Genomic DNA, 25481 nt, shown 5'->3' on the forward strand with positions numbered 1-25481 from the left:
CGAGGTCTGGATAAACTTCCTCAGTCTTCACGACGGCCTGCGAGGCAGAAACAGTGATTTCCGTTTTAGAACCGAGGAAACCGGGACTCAGCTGGATTCTCTTAGGCCAGGAGCAGAAGCCCCCACTAATACACTCCAGGTCAGCTCTGGGCTGCTCTGGGTGCAGGGGACACAGGGCAGGGATCGAGCAAGGTGGGCGGGGCTGTAGGTACAGGCAGGGAGCAGAGTCAGAGCTTGTGCAGGGTCTTGTCTCAGAGAGACCTGAACAGAGTCCAGAGCATGAGTCCCCCGGGAAGGCTCAGCGCTGCCGTTTCTATGGGTCCAGGCGCTCTCAGGCTGGTCGCCTCTCCTTTCCCACGGTGCTACCCACATGTCTGTCTCCCAACCTGCTGCTCTCCTAGAACTTCAGGGACTCCTCCGCTTTAACCGCCCCCGTCCACGAGGACACCGTGCCTTCCTCAGCCCCACTGAACAGGGCTGGGCTCTGTGCTCAGCCCTCCCAGGTCCCCAGGTGGCTCTACTCCACACTAAAGGGCTCTTGGTTTTCGATTACCCCGGTACTCACCCTAGTCCCTGGCACCTGGGTCAGAGCCGTCCCATGTACGGAGTCCTGCACGCTGCCATATGACCCTTGACCACCTCAATTCCAATCCCTGTGACTCCACCCACCTGTCAGGACCAGCCATAACCTAGAACCGCCCCCCTACCGACTCCTCCCTCGCAGACCCTCCCTCTGGCTGCAACATCCGGGTCCTGGCCCTGCTGTCCTCTCCTGCCCTCATGTCCAGCTGGTCTTCCTGCTCCGTCTCAGGGACATCCCACCCCGACATGCTCGCTCTCCTCCTGGCCTCTCTGGCCCCCTCTAGACATCAGGACTGGAGCCCTGTTCCCTCCTCACATGCTGTGTACTAGGACCAACTTGGAGAGACCCTCTCCTCACTTAGGCCGGCCCCTCCTATTGGGTCAGATCCCACCTAGGCTTTGGTTCACTCTCTCGTTCAGTAAGTCTCACTGGGCACGGTTCTGGGACAGAAGCTCAGGGGACTCCAGGAGGTGGACACCTGTCCTCTGCACTCCACGAAGCCCCAGTCCAGAGCCCCCCGGGTTCTGCTGTTTTTTTCACTTCAGGGATTGAACCCATCCCCAGCCCTTTGTTGTATTTTATTTAGAGACAGGGTCTCGCTGAGTTGATAGGGCCTTGATAAACTGCTGAGGCTGGCTTTGAACTCACGATCCTCCTGCCTCAGCCTCCCAAACTGATGAGATTACAGGCATGCAACCCCAGCGCCTGGCCCGGTCCTGCTCTTGTTGACTTTCCCCCTCTGCCCTCCTGCAGCCTGGCCTCTCTTCATGTGACCCAGCTCTTCCTCACTGCCCCCCTCCCAATCTTCAGGCAGCCCCCGCCACTCTGTCAGTTCTAGGGGCCACGTCCCAATTCTGGTCCTCATCGGCAGCCACGTGGACAGCTGGGGTCTGTCTTTAAAGTCCACCTTGCACAAGGCCCCAGGAAGGACACCCTACAATGAGCAGATGGCCCTTTATAGCCAGGTCTCCCCTGGGTGTGGAGAAGTCCAAGGAACTGCCCAGGAGGGTGCCGAGGCCTCAGGGGCTGGGACGGCCTCCCGCAGCTGCCTGGTCCCTGGTCCTGTGCTGTCCTGCCCACGTTTCATCCTGACACAGGTCTGCTGCAGGTTCACAGGGACACCAAGTTGTTTCAGGCCTTGCGTCCCTGGGTCTCCAGGCTCGCTCTGCCTCGAGTACCCGGCTGCTCTCCTCTGGGTCACCTCAGTACCCAGCCTGTGGCAGACTGGGGTCTTGGGGGAGGAGTTTTGTGGCAGGAGGGTGGGGTCAGGCCAGCCCCAGCAGCCCCACTGCAGCGCCCACCACCAGCCCTCACCAGCATTGACTGCAGAGAAGCACCCAGCCAGGTCCTCCCAGGATTCCTCACCACAGAGAACACTAGAGCCAAGGAGCCGCTGCTGCTGTGCCTAGCCACACAGCTAGGGGGTGACGTGTGCTATAGTGGAGAACCCAACACTCCAGACAGAGCTCAGCTTACCGCCCGCGGCCACTGTCCCCTGTCCCCATCCCCATGCGCTGGTGCTGCCTCCTGCTGCTCTCCCCTCTGGTCTTACTGCTCGCACCTTCTCCACCTCGGTCACCTGCCCTAGCAAACTGGGAGACTCGCACAAGTGGGACACGACATCACCCTTCTCTCTTCAGGGCCTGACCTGTTCTGGCCCATGGCAGCCCCTGGGTACAGCATGGCCGAGGTGTCCAATGGGCCTGGTTCACATTCCTGCTCCATCTCCCCAGGACATGGTCACACCCACCATCACGCTGCTGTGGGGACTGGGTGTCGCACAGACAGGTTTTAGAGAATGGCACAGTATGCATGGGTCGACACTGCCCCTCGAGCACATGGGGACCACAGGGATAGGCACCAGGGGAGGTTCCCCTTACTCTCCAGCTCCCCAGCTGCTTCCTCTCCTACCTGGTAGCCACTCTGCTCCCACCACCTGTCTGCCCCAGGCCTGCCTCCAAGGCCCGCCCTCCCACACTGTGGCTTCCTATTTCAGGTGCCCTCCGCAGGCCCCTGTGGTCCTCAGGAGCACCTGACTTGGCTTCCACGATGCACCCTCTGCACACAGCTCTGCACCTAAGAAGGTTCTGTAGGCAGCCTGCAGTGGGGAAATGTGGGACCACTGCTTCCTAACATCTCACAAGCAAGCTGATGGACAGGCCTCCTCCTGTGCAAAACGGGGAACAAGAGGGCAGAGGACACACACAGTGCCTTGTCCCGTCACACCCCAGGGCCTGACGGTAGCGGCCCTATCGACCACCTTTCTCTCACACAGCGTGGAGGCAGGATGCACGCTCCCTTGTGCCCACAACATTCCCTGAGGTGGCAGGAAGGCCCAGCAGGACTCACCTTGGTGTGGAACTCCATCTTGGTTCTCAGCAGTTTGAGGTAGATGCTGCAGAGCTGTCCATAGCCCTCGCTCAGGTGGCCCTTCCAGGAAGAGGCAAGACAGCAGAGGGTTAGCACCGGGCACACTGGGGGAAGCCTGCAGCTAGGGCTTCTAGGGTAAAGAATCTCTTTCTCTGACTATGAAAATAACAGATGTCTATGGCAGAAAATTTTGGAAAATATAGAAAAGCACGTATACAAATTGTTTTTTTTTTTTTTTTTCCACTCAGGGAATTGAACCCAGAGATGCCCTACCACTTAGCCACATCCCTAGTCCCTATCATTCTTTCTGTGTTCAGACAGGGTCTCACTAGATTGCTTTAGGGCATTACTAAATTGCTGAGGATGGTCTCCAACTTGCAATCCTCCTGTCTTAGCCTCCTGAGTCACTAGGATTACTGGTATGTGCCACTGCACCCAGCCTCAATTTATTTTTTCACATAATACTGCAATTTCACCCCGTTTTTCTTCTGTATGATCATTTTCAGTGATTGCCTAGTATATCATACACATGTACTATCATTTATTGAACAAACTCAATGTTTGAAGTACTTGAAGCCAATTCAAAAGAGCTGAAATGTGTGCTGTTATAAATTATGCTTCAGTGAACATTTTTTTTTCAGTATGATCTCATTTTATTTATTTATTTTTGAGGGGGGTGACATCACCCAGGGTGGTCTCAAGCAATCCTCCTGGTCTTGGCCTCTCAAACAGCTGGGCCAAGAGGTGTGTACCACTGGCCCCGTTTGCCATACAATACAAAATGTGAGGACTTCCTTTGGGTAAATTCTGGATAAGGATTTTCAGGAAAGGATTTTAAGTCTCCACTTGGCAATCCCACAGTAGTCTAGCCATAGGCTATTTCTTTCCTTCAGTCTTTCTGAGCACAGTAAAGTTGCTCTGGGAAGAAGCTGAATTAGCAGAGTGGTGTTGGCCACTCCCGGTTATCTGCAAACTAAAACTGAATAGCTGTGGCCCCCGCATGAGTTCCGACTCCAACATTTTCTTTCAAGGGTGCTCAGAATAAAGGACCTTCCCTGAAATGCACCTGAAAGGGCCTCCAAGGGCCAGGAGGGCCCAGAGGAGGTGACAAGTCACCATCAATGACAGAGATGGCAGCACTTACGTGACCTAATCTCCTAGGAACACTTCACACTTCATCAATTCAATTTTTAAAAAAGTTTTCTTTTTCTTTTTAGTTGTTGTTGGATCTTTATTTTATTTTTATGTGGTGCTGAGAATCAAACCCAGTGCCTCACACATACCAGGCAGGTGCTCTACCTGTGAGCCCCAGCCCAGACATTTCATTAATTTTCATGTAATGTTTATTCATTTTGGAAAGATGGGAAATTACTGGAAAGTAGAAAAAGAAGCAAAAATATTCTCATTGTCAGAGATGCTTTAACATGAAAATGCACAAGAACCAGAAAGTAAAGCTGGTTCCAACTTCCAGATACTCTTAGTTCAGGGGAAGAGATGGAAGTGCATGACAGAAGGCCTCAGGGATCCCAGGCTGGGTAACCAGGCAGCCAAGTACCAGGGTGACCTCTCACTGAAAACCACCAAAAATATGGGCAAAATATGAAGACCTTCTTTTTGAAGGTAAACAGCCGGGGTGGAAGGGGGTTAGCTGGACACACACACACACACCCGGTGACCAGCACTGAGGCAGTCCTCTCTGTGAATTGTTAAGAAAACCCTGGCCCCGACAAAGCCTTGCTGTGATCAGAGGGAAGGAAAATCCACTACTGGGGATTGGATTCCTCAAGGGATCTTCCCAGAACTCACAAAACCTGAAGCTGAGAATTGAATTTACAGTGATCTCAGTGGGAGCAAATAACCAGCTCTCTCTGGAGGAAGCTGCCTTTGTTATTGACTTCAAAGAATTTTCACAAATAAGATTGCAAGGAAAATGAGTACTTCGCCGTGGAAAATAACTAAGAAAATATATGTCATGCGCAAAATCCACCAAAAATGCCATTTGGCAGGAACAGATCTCTGAGGACTTCAGAAAACGGAATCATGAAATGTGAGATATGAAATGAGCACGCCTAACATGTCTAAGAAGTAAGAGGGTCCACGCTGGGCAAGGGAGACCGTAAAGGGCACCCAGCAGAGTTTTCCTGGGTTTTTGTTTATTTGTTTGTTTTTCCCAGCACTGGTGATTGAACCAGTCCTGAACCAGTGGGTGCTTAACACTGAGCCAATCCCCAGCCCTGTTCATTTTTCACTCTGAATCAGGGTTCAATAAGTTGCTGAGTCTGGCCTTAAACTTGCAATCCTCCTGCCTCGCTTCCCGAGTGGCTGGGATTACAGGCATGCGACACTGCACCTTGCCCAAGCAGATTAAAAAGAAAACAGTATTTCAAGAAATAAAAACCACACTAAAACTGAAAACCTTATGGAGAGGTTTAACAGATTAGTCCAGCTAAAGAGGGAACAGTGCACTGAAATCCAGAGGATGGAATTATCCAGAATGCAGCAGAGACAAATAGGTAAATAAATTCAAAACAGCAGCTCAGAGACATGGAGAGAGACTGACAGGTTCTAACTGAGGCGCAGAGGAAGACCGAACAGTGCAAGGGCAATGTTTATAAAGACATCGAGAACGTCTCATAACTGAGGAAAGATGCTAATCTGAAGATTAAAGAGGTCCGAAGAATCCAAAATAAATTCACCCTTAAACACGTTCTAAGGTCTTAAAAATGGCCAGAGAAAAATTACAGATTAGCTGTGAAGAAGCAACAGTGAGTTTCACAGATGACTTCAAGAAAATAATGGAAGCCAAGAATCATGGAAGGGTAGCTTGAACAGCATTCTCCTGTGCCGAGAGAAAATAACTGTCCCCCTAAAATCCCAAACCCAAAGAAGGTTATCTTCATGAATGATGCTGAGTCAGGACATTCTCAAAAAGCAAAAATGTATGCCACCAGCAGACTCTCGGATAGAGAAAGTTCTGAGAGAAGTAACTCAGGCAGAAAGTGATCCCAGATGAAAGATCAGAGGGTTACAAAATGAAACAAAGTAAAACAATATGGTATAGGGCTTAAAAAGAAAAACAACCAGAACTAAAATAGCATAAGGGTCAAAGGAGTGTATTTTATTAAAATAGGCCAGGGTTGTGGCTCAGTGGCAGAGCACTTGCCTAGCATGTGGGAGGCACTGGGTTCAATTTTCACCACCACATATAAATAAAACAAAGGTCCATCAATAACTAAATAAAAAATAAATAGTCTTAAATTCTTTGTATTCCACAGGAAACAGGTACAGGTATGAAACTGAGACCTCGATCAACTAAACAAGCATTTTTCAATTATTAAAGAACATACGGAATTATTTAAAAAGTAGAGGAAAATTTTAACCTCTCAACTAGTAATGAGAGAACCCCAATCAATCCCTAAGAAAGCAATGAATGAGAAAAACAGACTAGGAACAGATGGGACAAAGGGAAGCACAAAGTAAGCTGGGAGACGAAGTGGCTGAAAGCTAAGCTACACTTAGCTCTGAGGCCAAGCGCACGCTTAGCCTGAGCATAGCCCAGGGTCCAGTCCACAGCATGGACCCCATCCCCCAAGCCCCCAAACATCAACAACAAAAAGTTAGAAAACGCCATTCTAATTATATCTTATATTACAATAAATGTAAATGTACCAAATGTCCAGTTAAAAGACAAAGATTGTCAACTTGAATTAACAAAAAAAAAAAAAAAAACACCAAAATCCTTTGTGGTTAGCCTGGGCAACACAGTGAGACCCTATTACCAATAAAATAAAATAAAATCCAACTGAATGCTACCCACAAAGGATAGTCTAAGAAAATGAAAATATTGGAAAGTTGAAAGTAAAGGGTGGGGAAAGATATGCCAGGCAAATTCTACCAAAAAGGATAAGGACCTAAGCTTTACATGCCATAGGGAGAGCTTCCCAATATGCACTTGGGAGATCTGGGGGCCACTCTCAGGTTGTTCAGGTAACTCCCCTTGTGACTTCTGGATAAGGGGCTTCCCTCTCTGAGCCTGTATTCCTACACTTAAGATAGGTAAGCTGGACTGTATAATCACTAACATCTTGTGAATGCAGAGAGATACAGACAAGGCTGAGCAAAAGGCTAAAATAGTAGTTCTCAACTGGTGGGTGTAAAAGCGTTTATCAGAATCAACCAGGGAGATTTTTCAAAATGCTGACTCCCTCCCACATATATCCTTTGATCAGCAGAATCCAGAGGGATCTGGGTGTGTATAGAAACCCTTTTTTTTTTTTTTTTTGGTACCAGGGATTGAACTCAGGGGCTCTTAACTACTGAACCACATCCTCAGCCCTTCTTCACATTTTATTTAGAGACAGGGTCTCACTGAGTTCCTCAGGGCCTTGCTAAGTTGCTGGGGCTGGCTTTGAACTCGAAATCCTCCTGCCTCCCGAGCAGGTGGGATTACAGGCGTGTGCCACTGTGCCTGGCTACAAACACTCTTTCAGTTGATTTTGAGATTGCCACCTACCTCCCCAGTCATGCTAACGCATTGAGAACACTCAGACAGGAAAGAAAAGGCATTAGCAGTAAATTAAATTAAATTAATTAAGAATTAAAAATGCTAATTCCCAACAGAAGGAAAGAAGTCGGAATCGTGGTATGTCCCTGCTAAGGAATGCCAACGCCTGGACAGCTTCAAGACATGAGTTCCCTTGGCAAGAGAGGCTCCCAGACCTTGGAACTTTTCTGCAGCTTCCTGGTACCCAGGCAAGAGAGTGGACATTGTGGTACTATTTGGGGACACTTGTACCTCCTCCCTGACATTCAGGAAGAAATCCTAAACAAGTTGAAAGAGCCTGAATCTGTCCATCCCATGGTCCTTGCTCTGTAGCCTCTGTGGAAGGAGCAGGTGCAGCTGGTGGCCCCAGATGCATCTCCAAACTCACCCACATCCTGCTCATGTCACTCAATTCACTTTTGTATCTCAGAGAGTCCTTCAGGACCTGCGGAGGGAAAGGAAGAGCCATGAGCGAACAGATGGGGCGGCCAGAGGACGCTGAGACTGGGCCTGGGAGGAGAGTAGAGCCCCACTGGAAGGCATCCACCAACCTCTCGTCAGTAACCAAGGGCCGAGAGGAGGGAGCCGTGTGGCAGTGGACCAGCTTGTGGCCCAGGCGCTTTACCCATGGGGTGCCCGGCCTCCCCTGCAGCCCCAAGGACTCACGTTCGGGTGTCCATCGCGGAGGACCTTGTGGAACACATGGCAGAACTTCCAGCAGAGCATGGCGTTGCTGGAGAGAGGCAGCCGGTTGACCACAGACCAGAAGGTCTGAGCGCCTTTCTCGTGGTGGGTGCCCAGGATGCATGGTGAAGGGGTCATGGAAAACAAAGGCACGAGTCCTGCCTCGGAGGCTGCTGGCCACTATGGAGGGCCAGGCAGCCGCACGGCCATGGCCTCTCCACCTGGGGGACACTGCTCAGCTAAGCCCCCACAGACCTGGACATTCATCTGCCAATACAACGCCTTGTTCTGGTAAGAGGTATTTTATGAGGCAATTTCCCCAGGGATGTGTCTGGAGAGAAGGGGTCAGTTTCTAATTTGCAGAAATCATCCCCTAGTCCATGAGTGGTCCTAGTGGCACTCCTTGAGTAAGCCAAGTGGGTGGTGGAGCCCTTGGGGAATAACTGTGGCTAACGCAGGGAACCCTGCACCCTGATTGGCTGATTCTCTGGGGTCCTCTTCTAGGAAGTAGTTCCAACTCCTCACAGGTTATGCTCTAAAAGCATTAAAACTTTCTTAATGGTGGATAAATGTGGAAACCTCTCATTCTCCTCAGCAGGGGTGCACGTGCCTGGTGGAGGAGCAAGTTTTGTTTAAAATGCCCTTCCTTAAAACTCCAAGTGCCTCTGGCACCCCACCTCCTCCACAGACCTCCTGGCCTGTTCAGGGGTGCCCTGGTCCTGGGACACCTTGAAACTCCTGCATGTGGAGTCCTGGGGTGGCTCCTCCCTGGACCCAATTCCAAATGCACCTATTGCCTGCAGGCTGCCTGCCACAGTCTGGAGACCAACCTGGCCTGGCCTTGGGTGGTTTTCAGTGTGTGTTGCAGATCTGTCATTAGCAGGCCCTTTCGGAGGCAGAAGAGGACTTCCCCATGTCTTCTGTGACGTTCAGGGTGGCATCACAGACCCAGGAACTGGGCACCACTGACCCTAAGTTCAGCTCTTTTTTTTTTTTTTTTTAATAATCGAATCAAGCCTTTATCGAAGCACATCGGTGGCGACTGACCAGAACATAAAGCTGTTCCCCTGATCAGCCCTGAACAATTGCAAGGGCACTCCTTATAAGCCTGAAATCTGCAAAAGTGATGTTCGGGGGTCTAGACAATGTAAGCAAGCCAGGTTACAGAAGCGGGAGAGTGCAATCAAGCGGTGGGAAGCCTAACCAATCACAGTTAGCCCAGTCACCCCAGTTACAGAAATGCTCATTGGGCTGTTTCCCCATACAGGCCACCAAATGCCACAGTCTGGCTGGGCACAATTCACGAGCCACTTATTAAGCAGGAATGAACTTTATTTTTTGAACGCACACGCCGCACCACGCGAGCTCTTCAGGAATTCCCTCAGAGCCCAACTGCCACCACCGGCTCTCCTGGCCAGCACCTCAACCAAGTTCAGCTCTTGACCCTGAACGTGGGCCCTCTTTATCCAGGCTTGGGTAAAAAATGCAGTGCTACTTAGGGCAGGGCACTGTGCCCAGGTCACAGGCTCAATGACTCATGCAGAACGCAGGTCACTGAGCTTCTGAGCTAGAAGGTGCCATTGTGTCCCTGTCCTGGATGAAATTTTCATCTCAAGGGGGGTGGGCTTCCTATACTTTCAGGTCTGGACCAGAGAGCTGTTTTCGATGCTGGGGTGATCTTTGAAATAGTTTATGAATAGAAACTTTGGGATTCTGTTCAGAGGAGAAGGAAGCAACAAGGAGAGCCGGTGGCTCCCTCCCCTGGCACGGGGGTGATGGTCACAGTACCTGAGCGTAGTCTCCCCGAACAGAAGCCAGAGCAGGTACCAGGCCAGTGGGCACCCGACTTTGAAAGAAGCCAGGAGAACCTTTTGTCGTTCTTTTGTTTTATAGGCATTTTTTATGTCCGAGATTGAGTCAGGTACAGAAAGAAAATCTAAGACTCAGTCCAGGCTCATCACGAGGGGGACCGACTAGCTCCCCATTGAGCTTCCAAGATAAATGACTGTCTTCACAGCATTTCTGAAGTCACAATTCCTGAGGCTGACTCAGGTGGCACCCAGGACAGCTAATAAAAGACACATGTGTCTCCATCTCCTCCACCAGGCCCGTGTACCCCTGCTGAGGGGAATGGGTGGTTCCCACATTTATCCACCATTAAGAAAGCGTAATCAGAGATTCACAGAATGACAGCACTGGACACTCACCTTCTGGAATCTTTGGCCAGCTCTTTAGTTTAACTGGGTCTCAGAGTGGGCCGGGGAGCTCCAGAGGGGAGTTGGAGTCTCTTCCAGAGGCTGCCTGCCCAACCCCAGGTAGCCTGCCGTGACGTGCATGGAGTGGCCCTGCCACAGCAGGCCTGGCCTCCCTCTGAAGAGCCCAGGCACCCAGAAGAGACCCTGATGATGACACCCCGCCCTATGTCAGGCTGGTCACAGGTTCTCTGCAGGCAGGGGTGGGGACAGAGTATGCCCTGAGAGAATCAACTGGCCACTTAAAACGAGGGCCTTCCTTGGTACATTTTTAATCCTGGTGAAAGAATCAAGCGTGGAACAGTAAAGAAGGGGCCTGGGCCTTTCCAAACAGAGGGGAAAGCCAACAGACCCTCCAGCGTCAACTGCTAGAGTGACTGGCTTTCACTGCGATTCTAGGAGCCACCCAACTGATAAGTATTGGGCTCCAGGGGTTTTACTGTCCCTCTGGGGACAGTTCTGGGGATGGCCCCAGGGTTAACCACTAAGTTGTTTTTCAGGAATCTGGATGTGGCCTTGTGCAGCTCAAACTGGTTGAAGCCACCAATCCCTTCACCTGGGCCTATGAGAGTGTCCATGAGTGACCTTCTGACTCAGAGGGCCTAAGACTCCACCCATAGAGCACAACACCACCACCATTTTCTGAATGTGCCTCCAACTAGAGCCCTGATGACTGACTACCATGTGCAGATCACCCTCACTTCCCTTCTGACCCCCAGTCGCCCGGCACGACCTGTCCCCAGGGGCGGATTTGAGACCTGTTCTCCCTGCTCCACACTCAGCTGCCTTGTGAACAAACTGCAAAACTCATCCTTCCAGGGATCAGAAGTGTTCAGAGCTGGCTGGGCTCACGCAGGACCCGGCTAGAGGCACCCAGTGGGTCCGGGCTCCCCACTCCAGCCCCGCCCTAACTTCAACCAATAAAGCTCACTGATCGGTGCTGGGGCCCCCTGGCCATGAACCTGCAAGGCCTCCCCAGGCCCTGAGGCCTGTCCTGACCTCAGGACAGGCCCTTGGGCCTGAGTGGCTGGGGCACAGCAACTCAGAGGAGCCCAGGCACCTGGGATTCCCCCAGCCATCCAAGGCCTGAACTCCACCTGCCCTGCCCTGGGACACATCGCCAAGGCTTAGCCCACTGGGGGCCTCTTGCCTTCAGCTTTCAGGGATTAAACTCCCAAACTCTACCCTTTCAGGATGGATCAAGGGATCCATTAGCTAACGTCGGCCTGCACCTGTCTACCAAGCCATAGAGCCATGTCGGTGGGCTTGGGGTGGGGACCTTGGAGAGGGGCATTTGAGTTACCAGTTCCCTGGTCCATTCTGAACTCCTGCTTTCGTCCAGCATCTGTTGCACCTGTTCACAAGGATGGCTCTCACTCCCGTGCTGAACATCTGCCTCGGCTGAACTGCACCTGAGACATTTTTTTCTTTTTGGTTTCAAGATCAGAAAAGGGGAAATGACCGTGGTGTCCCCTAAGGGGGTCAGTGTGGCCCTCTGGGCCAAGTGAGACCCTGGAGGGCTTTGCAAACAGGTGATAATCCTTCTGAGCTGCAGGAGGCCTCTCAAAGGAAAGCCACTGTCCATTGACCTGGTGGTCCCGGGAGGCCTCAGTCCACCCAGATGGCTCGTGGTCCCTGAAGCCAACTCTCCCTGGGAGCTGCTCCAACCTGGCTGCTCCTGACCTCAGTCCCCACCATCTGACCCCGCCAGGGTCGGCCTGGAGCAACATCCAAAAGGATATTTCTGGCATGTTTTTCCTTCACAGCCACTTCCTGCGTGTTAATGGCCTTATTGATGCTGACAGTCTGCAAAACAAGAGGGGGAGGGGAAAGGCGGGTGAAATGAATGAGACTCTGAGGGGGGCTGAGACCCTCTTGCCCCCGCCATGGCCTCCCTGCCCGCTGACCCCCTGCCAAAATGCCACTGGCTCCTTGGTGGACGCTGGGGGCAAAGGTGGGCAGTGCTCCCAGACCAGCTGGCCTGGCTGTCCTAAGGGAGCGGACTTAGTTGCCTGGCATTGGCTGTGCCCAGCTGCTGCGCCCGCCTGCCACTCACTCACTTGGCACAAGGAGGTGGCAATTAAAGCCGGCACAAAGGGAGGCTTTTCATCCCCAGGGAAACATTATTCCTCAGGGAGCAGGAGGGAGGGGCGCTGCTGCCCGGCGGATGGTGACCGTGGCCCAAACCCATCCTGCTGCCCCTCCATCACCTCTAGTCCCTCTAACCTCCCACGGGGACTTCCCTGGCAGGCCACTGTGGTCTCCCACCTTCCTCTCTCGGGCATTTTCTAACTCCCCCGGAAGATTCCCTTCTCTTTCCTTAATTACATCCAGAGGACATGAGAAATATCGCTTTCCAGTTGTTTTTATTTGGGGGACACCAGGGATTGAACTCAGGGTCACACTACCACTGAGCCCCACCTCCAGCCCTATTTTGTGTTTTATTTAGAGACAGGGTCTGAGTTGCTTAGTGCCTCACTGTGGCTGAGGCTGGCTTTGAACCTGTGATCCTCCTGCCTCAGCCTCCCGAGCTGCTTGGATTACAGGCCCGAACCACCACGCCAGGCCTGGTCTCTTTCCATTTTGCCGAGCACAAATCCATCGCTATATCACTGACACAAACACATTCAAAGGAATCATGTCTCGGATGCACTTTTCTTCAGTAGAAATCTTTTCTTTTTAAAAAATTTTGTTCCATTCCCTCCGTGGACGTCATTTGCCCCTAAGTCATAGACAACACACCAAGCTGTCATCCGCAGGCTTTAAACATGGGATGGTCACTTGTAGACTTTCCCACATCTAGCTTTTCTCACAGGGAAACTATTTTCTGGACCTCTCCCCGAGTGCCCTGCACACCTGTTGCTCATTTTTGGAGATGCCATTCCACAGAGCTGGTGTCCTGAGTGACCCAGTCCGAGAGTGGAAACACCGAGACGGTGCATTTCCAGTCTCCCCACGGTCAGCTACTCAGTCAACACTCCTCCGTGTGCCTGTAGGGAGCAAGGCTTCTGTCTCCAAGGGTGGCTTATGAGAACTGGGGTGCCTGGGTTTAGGTGCTGTCGTAAGCTCCCATTATGGAAAAGCCTGGAGAGACACACACACACACACACACACACACACACGGAGACCAGCCTTAGGGCCCTGACACCAAGCCTTACAAACGTGTGGTCACACTGGCTTCCCAAGGGCCAGGGTCAGCAGACATTTTCTGGGAAGCACTAGTTAATAAATATTCTAAGCTTTGCGGGCCACATGGTCCCCATCAGTCTCAAGGCTGCCTCTGAGAAACACATACATAAACAAATGATCATGGCTGCACCCAATAAGGCTTTGTTTTCAAAACCAGGTGGTGGCTGGCTTCAGCCCTGCAGCTGTAGTTGGCAGGCTGCCCCTCCCCCATTCTATACCACCAGCCACTGACCAGTCAGTCTGTCCTTGGATTATTCTGAAGGAGAGTCCAGACTCTGTATCATTTTCTGTTTGTTTGTTTGTTTTTTTGGTCCTGGGGATTGAATCCAGGGGGACCAAACTACTGAACCACATCCCCAGCCCTTTTTACTTTTTGAGATAGGATCTCGCTAAGTTGCTGAGGCTGGCCTCAAACTTGCCATCCTCCTGCCTCAGCCTTCTGAGTCCCTGGGATCACAGGCATGTACCACTGCTCCTGGCTGACACTGTATCACTTTCTCAGTAAATCACCACTCCTGGTGACTGTGAAAAAGACTTAACCAGCTCAAGTTGGATTAGGGACTTCTAGGTCCCTTACCACGGCTAGACAGTAAAGGCCATCAGATGATGGAGGGTCCTGGATACCAGGGCAAGAAGTAGTGGGATGTGGGGGCTGGGGATGTGGCTCAGTTGGCAGAGTGCCTGCCTCACATGCACAAGGCCCTGGGGTGGGGACCCACAGAAGGTTCTCGAGCAGGGGACTTGATACAGATATCCCTCCCTCCTCCTGAAGCAGGAGTTACTTCTGCAGCGTTCTAACCAGCGAGAGTGTGGATGTTTGCCCACTGCACCATGGGGCCTGGCCTAGGTTAGGGCCAACTAAACCAAAGAGCCAAGGAACATGCCCGGCCCTCCTCTTGCAGCAAGGCCCAAAGGCAGAGGCCTTCTTGTGGACGGAGGCCTGGGGCCCAGCTTCCATGGCCAGGCTGCTCAGGGCTCCGAGGCACCAGGCAGGGCCGAACTCAGCTTTCTGAGCCCTTGTGGTCAACCTGAGGCCCTCCAGGACCCTCGGATGTCAGCTACCTCGAGGTCACCAGGCAGAAGTTCCTGGGGGCCCAGCTCCGTTGCTTTAATAACACTTCAAGCCTGGGACGCCACCTCTCTATCCTTCCTATGTCACACGACCCCAACTACCAACATTCTAAATCCTGTCCTAGTCTCAGACCAAAGATTGTATTTTACCATTTTCTAGAACTTTCCAAGCTACTGGGGCAAATCACCTATTTTTCTTTCTTCTTTTTTTAAAAAGAACTCTAGTTTCTCTTAATGTAGCCAACACGCATGTTGCCTTTCCTCCCCACGAGGATTAAGGACAAAGGGGATGCAGCCTTGTCCCTCTATACAGGCCCACTGCTGACCAAAGGGCAGAGGGTGGCGGGTGGCGGATGCACTGTGGCTCACGGCCACACAGGACAAAGTCCTTCCCATCCCTGTCGGCCCCAGGCTCTGCAAGACGTCACTTGGCCTGAGGTGGGGCCTACCTGCAGGCCAGGGCAGTGGGGGCAGGGCTCCCGGGCACAGGGTGGGCAGTGGGGCTCGGCGGCTCACCTCTGGAGGGGGCTCTGGGCTAGAGAACATCCTCTGGGAACAGGCTGTTCTCCAGATTTCCCTGGAGTCACACAGGACCTAAGACCAGCCGAGTCTCCCCTCAAAGAGCGGCATTGTGCACCACTTCCTGCCCGCTGGCCCCGGTGTCGCAGGCTGGCCTCAGAGAGCCAATTACCAGCAGGCACCGCAGGAAGGGCGGCCCTCTCCTCCCCTCGAAGCCTCGGCCTCCCTCCTGCCCCTCCCCAGCCTGGTGGCCCTGTCAGGCTGTGGCCAATGGGTGTCCTTGGGGCTTCACTTCTGTGGGAAGCGGGGCCTAGGCTGGCCAGCTGGGCCCTGTCCGGTCACACACACAGCTCTGGGCAGGAGCCCAGCCCTTGAGCTGCCAAGGCCAGCCCAGCTCATGGCAGGGCGGGAGGATGTGCTCGGGTGGGGGTGGCACCACGGGTGGGGGTGCAGCCCTGAGGGCAGAAGGGAAGAGGGAAAGCAAGAGGAAGGAAGGAAGAGACAGCAGAGAGCAGGAGGGAGCCTCCGTTTGAATCTGGTTGGTCCACTTGCCGAAATTCGACTGCCATTGGCTAACTGCCATGGTGTCCTTAGGAGGGGGGACCTTGAGAGGTGACTGAAAGGACGGGGTCAATGCCTTTCTGGAGTGGGTTCGTTCTCAGGAAAGCGGGTCGCCACAAAGCAAGGCGAGGCGGCCTCTTCTGTCCAGCTCCTTGGTTTATTCCCTGTGTGGTGCTGGTGCTTGAACCCAGGGCCTCAAGCGGCCTCCGCCAGCGCTCCACCATGGTGTCCAGCCTCCTTCATACACACTCACTTGCTTTTGCCTTCCAATGTGAGTTGAAGAAGCAAAAGGCACTGAGCAGACGCCAGGGCCTTGCTCTTGGACTTCCTGGCCTCCAGAACTGTGCACTACATACACTTTTTTACTTTATAAATTACCTAGTCTCTGGTGTTCTCTTATAGCAAACAGAAAATGGACAAAGACAGAGGGAGAAGCAAGCATTTATCTGCCCAGGGGAAGGCCTAGGGCCAGTGGCCTCAGCAACGCCTGCCCACGGTGGCAACTGGGGACTGGAACCGGCAGGGCCTCATGGTGCCAGCTCATCTTACTAGTTTTGGAAAGTTACAGAAAACAGCTTGGGAGAGGGGGCTTGGTCCAGCTCTCAGCCTCCTCCCAGCCCAGCCCGTATTCCTGCTACTGGTTCTGAGCTGCGTGAACCAAAATCCTCCCCCAGGTGCCTGGTCCTGAGATTCAGGGCTCAGCGGGCTCCTTGGGGTCCTCAGTCCCCCGGGGAGTAACAAGGCTGGCGATGGGGAAAGGCAGGGTGAGGCCTGGAAGGGAGAGACTCACAGCCAGCACAGGTGGGCAGCCACGGGGAACAGCTGAGACATCGGGCCTGAGCCGGGGTGGTAGAGAGGGCTGGGGCCATGTCGAGGCCAGAGGACCTGTGACAGTGAGGGAACAAGCAAGGGAGAGGAGGCTGGGCAGCACTCGGCAGCGAGGTGTCTGCAGCATCAGTGAGACTAATTCTTTCAAATTGTCAAAATTAACAAGAGTACAGAGGCTCCTTGGGTGATGATGGGATCACGTTCCAAAAAACTCACTGTACATTGGAAATCCTGTTAAGTCAAAAATGCATTAAGCCAGGTGTGGAGGTGCAGGCCCGTAATCCAGCTACTTGGCAGGAGGGAGGCTGAGGCAGGAGGATCGCAAGTTTGAGACCAGCCTCAGCAATTTAGTAAGACCCTGGTTTCAATAAATAAATAAAAAGGGATTGCAGATTGCTCAATGCCAGTTCCACACACGCAGGCACACGGACACACACAAAGCATTTACGACCCCTCACTAGTGGACACCGTGGTTGGGCCTGGGCTACTTCAACACGCTCAGAACACTTACATTAGCCCTCTGCTGGCAGGTGGTCCACACAAAGCCTATTCCATACAAAAGTGCCGAAAGGCTGGTGTCATTTACAGAACCGCTGCGGGACACCTGCGTGGGCTCACTTTCACGCCATCATGAAGCTGAGACACCTGAAGTTGATCCCTTCCACGTCAGGGACCGTCTGTAGTTGTCACTGTTACGAGACCGTGGTGGCAGCAGCATCCACAGCCAGGGACCCTCCCTTGGGCCTCTGCCCCCTACTAGGCATCCCAGCTGTGATTTGCTTCTGATTCCCCCCAGGGCTCTTGAGGACAGGGAATCTGACCCACTATTATCCAAGTCCAGTCACCCCAGGTAGCAAAGAAAACAAGAGGCAGGGTCAGGGCTGCAGGCGGCGTAGCTTGTGCTTTGCACACATGAGAACCCTCCAACCCCCGCACCAAAAACCCCAGTGAGGCCAGAATTCAAACCCAGCTCCACCTGCACCATGCTGCCCTCAGAAACCCCCAGCGGTCCAGCACAAACCGGCCCGCGTCTGCTGCCTGGTCCCCCAGGACCTTTTACTCCTTCAACTCACAGTGGAAAGCAAAAGCAAGTGGGTCCCTTAGTTTGAGGTACTGATCAGGCTGGAGAACAGGAGCTGATCCTCTGGAGAAACCATCCAGGACAACCTGGCAGCACAGATTCCTGTCCCCTTGTGGAAGCGACTCTAGGTCAGGAGACACAGCAAGCAGATGGCCACCTGACAGGCTGGGAGGACAGTCCCCACTGCGAAACCAGGTCAGCTGGCACTTTGATCTTGGGCTTCCCGGACTATAAATATCTGTTGCTCGAGGGCCTGGCCCAGGGTATGTTTTTTTGGCCCCCAGCTAACGCAGCATTTCTCCACTGTAGGGTTTCGCTTGCTGCATCAACTGGGAACTACCAAAATTAGGACCATGTCTCCCATCTCCCTCGCTAAAGCCCGCACATCCTCTGACTTTTGGATTTGTGATAAGTAACTGAACAGCTGGGTCAGGCAGATCCCCAAAAGGTTAGTGCTGAGCCAGGCTCAGTGGTGAATGCCTGAAATCTCAGTAGCTCAGGAGGCTGAGGCAGGAGGACTGCAAGTTCAAGGCTGTCCTCAACAACTCAATGAGACCCTGTCTCAAAATCAAAATTAAAAAGGGCTGGGGACATGGCTCAGTGGTTAAGTGCCCTGAGTTCAATCCCCAGTGAAAGAGAGAAAAAAATAAATAAAAGCAAGGCAGGCAGGCTCTGTTTGGTAATGTCCCCATCTGGACAGTGGATTGGGAGAGTGGAGAAGACCAAGAAACCACAGATGTGCAAACCTGTGTTCGGTTGGAGGAGGGTGACCAGGCCTGTGCAGTGCCCCGAAGAGCTAAAGAAACAAGTGGGCACTGGGAGGAGCATACCAGGGTCCATCAACAGTGAGCTGTGTCTGTCTACAGGTGAGATGTGTCTGTCCATGACGCAGAATCCTTAGTCATTTCTAAAACAGAAGGATGTTGTGCTGCGTGCCACAACACAGAGGGACCTCGAGGACACCATGCTAGGTGACATCAGCCAGTCACCAAAGGACAAGGGCTGAACAATGACAGTTACAGAGGTCCCTAGAGTGGTTGGACTCTTGAGAGTCAGAAAGTGGTTACCAGGGGCTGGGGGACGGGGACAATGGGAGTTGCTAAAATAGGGTAAATTCCCCAGAGAACAGCCCAGTGGAGTCACTGAGAAACTGTGGTTAGAAAAAGTGGGGGCGCAGGGGCCGTGGCTCAGTGACAGAGCGTTTGCCTTGGTGTGAGGCCCTGGGCTCACCCTCAGCACCGTGTATAAATAAAGCTATTGTGTCCACTTACGACTGAAAAACAAGGCCTTGGTATTCAGGGCAGGGCCACCCCCCAGCTGGTGAGACACTGTGCCACACGAGCCCAGGGGGGCTTTGACAGCTGTGATGGACAGTAAACAACTGGATGCGGGGACCTCCCAGGCGCTGCCAGCCAGTGGAGCTCGTCCTCAAAGGGCTGGCTGCTGACGGGAGAGGAAGCCGGCCTTCCTCCTGCCCCTTCCTTCTCCGGCCGGGCAACTCAAAGCACTTCATGAAGACTGGAAAGGGCGTCCAAGTTGCCCTGAGTCTGTGAGTGGTACAGAGTAACAAGCAGAGTCAGGAGGGGACACTGAAGGACAGGGCCTTCCAGACGCGCGGAGGGTACCCAAGTGGACACCTGCAGTGCTCCTGTGTGCACAAAGTAAAGAGGCCGGGCGAGGCCGGGCACGCGGCCTCGGCCAGCGGCTGAGCAAGCTCCTGCTTCGCATCTGGTAGGACTGATCACTGAGGAAGAGGCACTGACCGGAAGTGCGGGGCCGAGGGGAGGGGCCACGGGGCCGCCCACATTGCGGAGGGAGCAAGAGGCTTCCGAGACTCAGTTAACTGGAGCTCAAGGGTGAGGAGCCCATCGCCCACCTCTAGGGCCTGGCGACATAGTGGAGAAAAGAACAGGGGGTCATGGGGAGTCAAGGAGAAAAGGACCAAGGGTCATGGAGAAATTGACCAGAGATCATAGCAGAGTGATAGAGAAAGGGACCGGAGATCAAGGCAGGTCATGGAGAAAGGGACCAAGGATCATGGTGGGGTCATGGAGAAAGGGATCAGGGATCATGGGAGTATGGTGGAGAAAGGGACCAGGGATCTGGCAGAGTCATAAAGGGACCGGGGATCATGGCAGGATCATGGAGAAAGAGTCCAGGGACCATGGCGGGGTGGTAGAGAGAGGGAGTGGTATCCAAAGACCAGTCAAGATTTGCCTGAGAGAAGGTGATAGAACTGCACACGTCAACCACAGGGGATCCTAGAAACAGGGCTGGGGCTGGGGCTCGGGGAACAGTGGAGATGCATGAGGCCCTGGGTTCCATCCAGCAATGCAAAATAAATAAACCAATAAATAAAATAAAAGCGATCCCTGAAAGGAAAAAAGCCAACATGTGTCCATGGAGCAGCTGATGTCAAAGTGTCCTTGCTTCCCTGTTAGGTTCTAAGCCAGTGTTTCATGTGATGTGGAGTCGACTATCCATCCATCACTAAGGCAAAGTCTCCCACCACATCTCCAAGACAAGAATGACCATGGGGGCGAGGTCTGCTGGCCCCAGGCCGTTCCCTCCTCCCTGACCTCACCACGGAGAGCATGTACCGGGCACAGATGGGGCTAATGGATTGGAAGGAACAGCAACTTATCTGGAGGATACTGAAAGAGAACGACCGTGGATGACGACCAGAGGACAGGACCTCCCGGGCCCAGCATCCAAGGGCACATGATGGAAGAGCAGAATCGGGAGAAAGGGCCAAGGTGGAACAAAGAGCTTCCAGTGCGTCCGCCAGCAAACTCATGTGGCCACCACAGGAAGGGGAAAGTTAGGAAGCCAGCTCACTGTGGGTGATGTGAACTGAATTATATACCTAGGACAAGAGCCAGTCCTGGTTGCTCCCACCACATGCCAGAGGTTGCCGGGCACCAGATACAGCAATCCCGCGGTATCCTTAGGGGATGTGTTCCAAAACCATAGAGACCGCACTCTGAGTGTGCCCAAGTCCCTGTGGAGCATTCGCACAGAACCTAGGTGTACCCTCCCAAAATCTTCAAATCATCTCTAGAGTAGTTACAATTCCTAACAATGCAAATGCCACGTGAGCAGTTTCTTTCCTGCTCTGTTTAGGGAACAACAACAAGAAAAAGAGATCTAGGCATGCGTTGTATAGGTGCAGTTGGTTAAATCTGCCAAGGCGGAACCCAGGATGCGGAGGGCCAGCGGGAGTGTGTTCAGATAAGGTGGACATAGGCAAATGACCTGAACAGGGGTGACGAGCCACTCAGGGTCAGAGAGAGAAATCAAGGAAAACGCTGGGGGAGGGGTGATGGGGAAGAAGGGCAGAGAAAGCTTCAGAGACCTCAGTTCATCACGTGAGGCGCAGGGAAGGCCCCCAGGCTAGACCAGGACCCCATGTGAGCACGAAAGACACCAGTTCTCTTCTCCTCAGGCCTCTCCACACTGGAAGTGACTCCAGTGTCCCTCAGGCAGAGGACACACCATCTGCAGGGTGGACATCCACAGGGCGCCACTTGGCAACATCAAAAAACCCCCCAAACTTGATGCCCCCACAGAAAGGGATGAATCTCAAAGGCACTAGGACACCATTTACACCATGTCCTGGAAAAATCAGGGGCCAGGGGCTGGAGTGGGGGAGACTGGTCACAAAGAGGCAGGGGAGAAGTCTGGGGGTGATGGAGCCAGGGTCCCGGCTCTGGTGCCAAAACTCAAGGTGCATTTTGCTGCATGTAAATCACACTTCCATAGACCTGGCATTCAAACAGAGAAGCCAGGTTTGGTGACAGGTGGCCAGGGAGCCTTCGGAAGGCGCCCCACTACACGGACTTCAGGTACTCAGTCCTGGAAAGCTTAAGGGCCCCGCGACCTCTGATCCCAGATCCTGGGACCTCATCATGTGCTTCTCTTTCTCTTAAACTTCATTCAACTTCATTTCCTGTCGGCTGGCAATGGACTGGACACTGTTCTGGGCACAGGGGTCCAGCAGTGAGCAAGACAGACAGAAGCTCTCCTGGGACACGCTTCCCCATGGCAAGAGGGAGACCCAAACCTAAATAAGCAACCCGCGGATCTGATGGAGATGAGCATGCAAAGAAAAAGGAGGCCAAAAGGGCACCAGGCAGTGGCAATGTGGGCGCCACACGAGTGTCACCTTATCTGCATGATCAGAGGCCCCTTGAGCAGCACCCTGGAAGAAGTGAAGGAAGAGCCGTGAGGACACCGGGAACAGCATTTATGTCAGAGGGAACAGCAAGTCAAAGTCTTGAGAACGGCAGGACTGGGGCAGAGAGGGATGAGCACAGCAAGCAGCCGGATGGAGTGAGGCTCCTAAAGCATTTCCTGTGGCTTGGGTGAGGTCTGTGGCCACCAAAGCTCATGTTGAAATTTCACCCCCAATGGCATGGTGTTGAAAGGCGGTGGGACCTTGAAGAGGCAATTAGGTTAAGAGGGATCAACGACTTTCACAGGGGTCTGGGTTAATTCTCATGGGGACAGGGTTAATGAACATGGGAGTGAACTGTTACAAAGCCAGGTGGCCTCCTGTGTCACACCTTCTATACTTGCACCCTCGCCCTTCAGTTTCTCCCATAAGTGGAAGCAGCAAGTGGCCTCTCCAGAAGTGGAGCAGGTGCCAGAACCTTCCTGCTGGAATTCCCAGCCTCCAGAAACACGAGCCAACACAAGCCTCTATTCCTTATAAATTAACCTGTCTCAGGAGCTCTGTTACAGCAACAGAAAACTGATCAAGACGAAGGAACTGAAGGCAGAGGAATGATCTGTTTGTTATTGTCGTTGTTGTTGTTGGTTTTAGGACTTCTCTGGCTGCTGAGTGGGGAACACACAGTACAGGAAGCAGGGATGATAAACAGGAGACTATTACAATAATGTGGGCCAGGCACACGGGTGGCTTGGACCAGGACAGCGGGGCAGGAGCTGGAGAGCAACAGCTAGGGTCTGGGTGTTCCCTGAACGCAGCACGGTTGGGTCTACGGATGTTTTTGGTGTGGCGGTGGCAGAGAAAGATGGAAGCAAGAAGTCCTGGCATCTGAGGGTAGAACTGGCATTTTCTGAACAGAGGACACCGGGGAGGATTCCGGCTCGTGGCAGGACCTGGAGTGTGCGTCTGCGTGTGACGAGGCTGGAGGCTCGAGACGCCTATAAGCACCTGCTGCAGTCTGAGCCTGTGCCCCCACTGACCTTGGGCTGCACCCTAACCCCAGTGCAAGAGCATCAGGAGGCGGGGCCTCTGGGAGGCCGTGGGGTCACCCGCGGGCTCGTCCCCTCCACCCTGCGAGGTATGACGGCAAGGCACCATCTATGACACAGAGCGAGACTCAACCTGTGAAACCTTGACCCTGGACTCCCAGCCTCCAGCATGTGAGCAGTAACTTCCGTAACTCCCGTTGCTCATAGATGAACCCGGCCTGGGGTGTTTTGTTACAGCCCGGCATGGGACAGGACGGCATCCAGGCAGACGGGCAGCTGGGAGGGCAGGGAGAGGGTCAAGCTGGACAGACTTGGGGGTTACCAAGGTGCTTGTAGTGGCGTTCAAAGCCACCAGCCAGCGGCATGAGATCACTTCAGAAGTGCCAGTCAATAAAAAGTGCAAGAGGCCCAGATGGAGCTCAGGGACCTTCCCACCAAGTCAGGGACACACAGAGCTTGGTTCCACTTCCCTAGCACCCCAACTGCAAGTTGAAAGAGGCTGTAAAAGGGCAGCCAGTGGGTGGGAGGGACACTGAGAATGACAAGATGGCCCTAGTGACCTGGGGTCAGGGAACAGGACTGGGGGCTCTCGGCACCTCTGAGCAGCCTGGCTTCTCTCCCCTGCTTCCCCCTGCTGTGGGCTCTGCCCCGGCCATTCCCACTAGGTGAGGCCACCCAGGTGCGTCCCCTGGGCCAGGCCACGGGCACTGGCTTTAAGGTTGCTGGTAACAGGGCGACGCTTGCCTTGGGCTGCGATGGGACACAGGCAGAGGGGGCTCTGGTGATAGGGTGGAACTGAGGCCGTGACAAAGAATGGGGCCTGGTCCCCTCTTCTCCAGGTGGATGAGCACAGAGCAGGGCCCTCCCTGTGCTTGGGTGACCGTGGGCTGAACCATCTGACTCTGGGGTCTCCCGCACGGTGGCCGGGAAAGCGAGATTGACAGCAAGGGGTGGGAGGAGAACAACCTGTTTTCATGAGGGTCTCAGAGCTACTCCTTGTCTCCCATGCCAGCTGCCTCTCTCCCTGTGGCAGAACTTCTGACAAATGTGGAGTACCCACTTAGGCCACCGGAAGGCCTAGAATGCAGGGCACAGGGTAAGATGCTCAGACACCATGTCTTAGGGAAAAGGAGAAGCTGGCCCGTCTCCCCAGCCCCACCCACAGGCCACCGCTTTCGTCACAGAGAGACCTTGGTTCCACTTCCCTAGCACCCCAAACTGCAAGGTCACGTTCACAGGTCTCACACCAAAGGACTCAATCACCCCAGCCGCTCTTCCAGAGCGTTACCTGCCTGGGGAGCTGGCCTTGGGACGGCCCTCAGACACACCCTGGCCCCAGTGTTCTCTGAGCTGGGCTCACGAGCTTCTCATGCAGGATTCCAGGGAAACTTCCAGAGAGACAGCTGGTCCACAGGAGCCGACAACCCGGCCGAGTCCTCCCCTAAACCACCAGCGTTGCCCAACTTCCTCGCCTCCCTCCTCTGCCCAGCTGTCCAAAGGCGGGGTTCGCCTTCTCTCCTTTTTTAGTAACACACAGCAAGTCGCCCGGCCATCAGGACGCGAGGCGGTGGGGGTGGCCGCTGGCTGACAGATGGTCCAGAGCAGGGAACCCCTCGTTGTCCAGTTCTGTCTCTGAACCCATTGTCCTAGACACGAACAGCCACAGAACATACCCTGAGCAACAAACATGCCCCAGAGGGCCACTCTGAAATGACATTTGAATATGTATCATGTCCACAGAACAAGACTTGGGACTTGTGGGCTCTTTTTTTTTTAAGAAAATATTTATGTTTTAGTTGTAGATGGACTCAATACCTTTACTGAAACCCAGGACCTCACACATGTTAGGCAAGTGCTCTCCCGCTGACCCCCAAGGAAGCAGGAAGAGCAGGTCCTCGAGGGCCCTCCCAGCTCCGACCCACAGCGGGGCCCAATCTCGAGAAATGCAGCCTCTGCAATGCCCCTCTCCACGGCCCCTTTTGATCCTGGTCCCCACTTCAGATGGTGGCCTGCACACAGCTGTGACCTAGTTTTCCTGAAGCACAGCCTAGAAGTCCACAAAACCCCGTTTCACACACACAATGGCGACGCCAAGGTATCTCCTTGGCTCTGGCTGAACGTTCTCCATTCACCTGTTTGGCTCATTCAGATCCACGAATGCCAGGCTGGCTGGGTGACGAGGACAACAGCATTGCTCAGTTTGTTCCCTAGAGCCTGCATCTGCTGCCCTCTGAGGCAGAGCCCGTGCAAGGGAGGCAGGGCCTGCTCCAGTGGCCAAGTCACACTGGGGTGGCCACAGCCTTTCTCTAGAGCTGCGTGTTCTCTGTTCTATTATTCAGATGGTTAGAGCTGAACTCCTGGCTCAGCAGACCTCTGTCTGACCTCAACACGTTTGTACCTTAAAGGAGGATTTCTCGCATCTTCAAAACAGTTCAACCTTCTCCTAGCAGATGCTATGACTGATTTTTGTTTGTTTGGTTTTTTGTATCAGGGATCGAACCCAGGGGCGCTTAACCATTAAGCCACATCCCAAACCTTTTTATATTTTATTTAGAGACAGGATCTATTGAATTGCTTAGG

At 53.4% G+C, this 25481-nt stretch overlaps 1 protein-coding gene and 1 long non-coding RNA gene across 5 annotated transcripts in view; one reads left to right on the forward strand and one right to left on the reverse strand.

Moving 5' to 3' along the window:
- The window catches only part of Hip1 (huntingtin interacting protein 1), a 105797-nt gene that overhangs the window by 33738 nt on the left and 46578 nt on the right, over positions 1-25481 (reverse strand). For 2 of the 4 annotated variants that reach the window (XM_048789949.1, XM_015491438.2), the window contains exons 2-5: positions 12175-12238; positions 8163-8305; positions 7885-7941; positions 2933-3013 (exon numbers count right to left, since the gene is read on the reverse strand). In XM_048789949.1, the coding sequence (XP_048645906.1) occupies positions 2933-3013; positions 7885-7941; positions 8163-8305; positions 12175-12238 (345 nt within the window). Of the gene's footprint in view, positions 1-2932; positions 3014-7884; positions 7942-8162; positions 8306-12174; positions 12244-15208; positions 15338-15415; positions 15432-25481 lie in introns of those variants that run through there. The other 2 variants (XM_048789951.1, XM_048789950.1) reach the window with 2 other exon arrangements.
- LOC125612385 lies at positions 10946-25261 on the forward strand. Its single transcript, XR_007342752.1, has 3 exons — positions 10946-11262; positions 22591-22598; positions 25251-25261. It is a non-coding gene; the product is annotated as an uncharacterized LOC125612385 (long non-coding RNA).

Source organism: Marmota marmota, unplaced genomic scaffold (assembly GCF_001458135.2).
Source record: "Marmota marmota marmota unplaced genomic scaffold, marMar, whole genome shotgun sequence".
In the NCBI taxonomy this organism is placed as follows: Eukaryota; Metazoa; Chordata; class Mammalia; order Rodentia; family Sciuridae; genus Marmota; species Marmota marmota.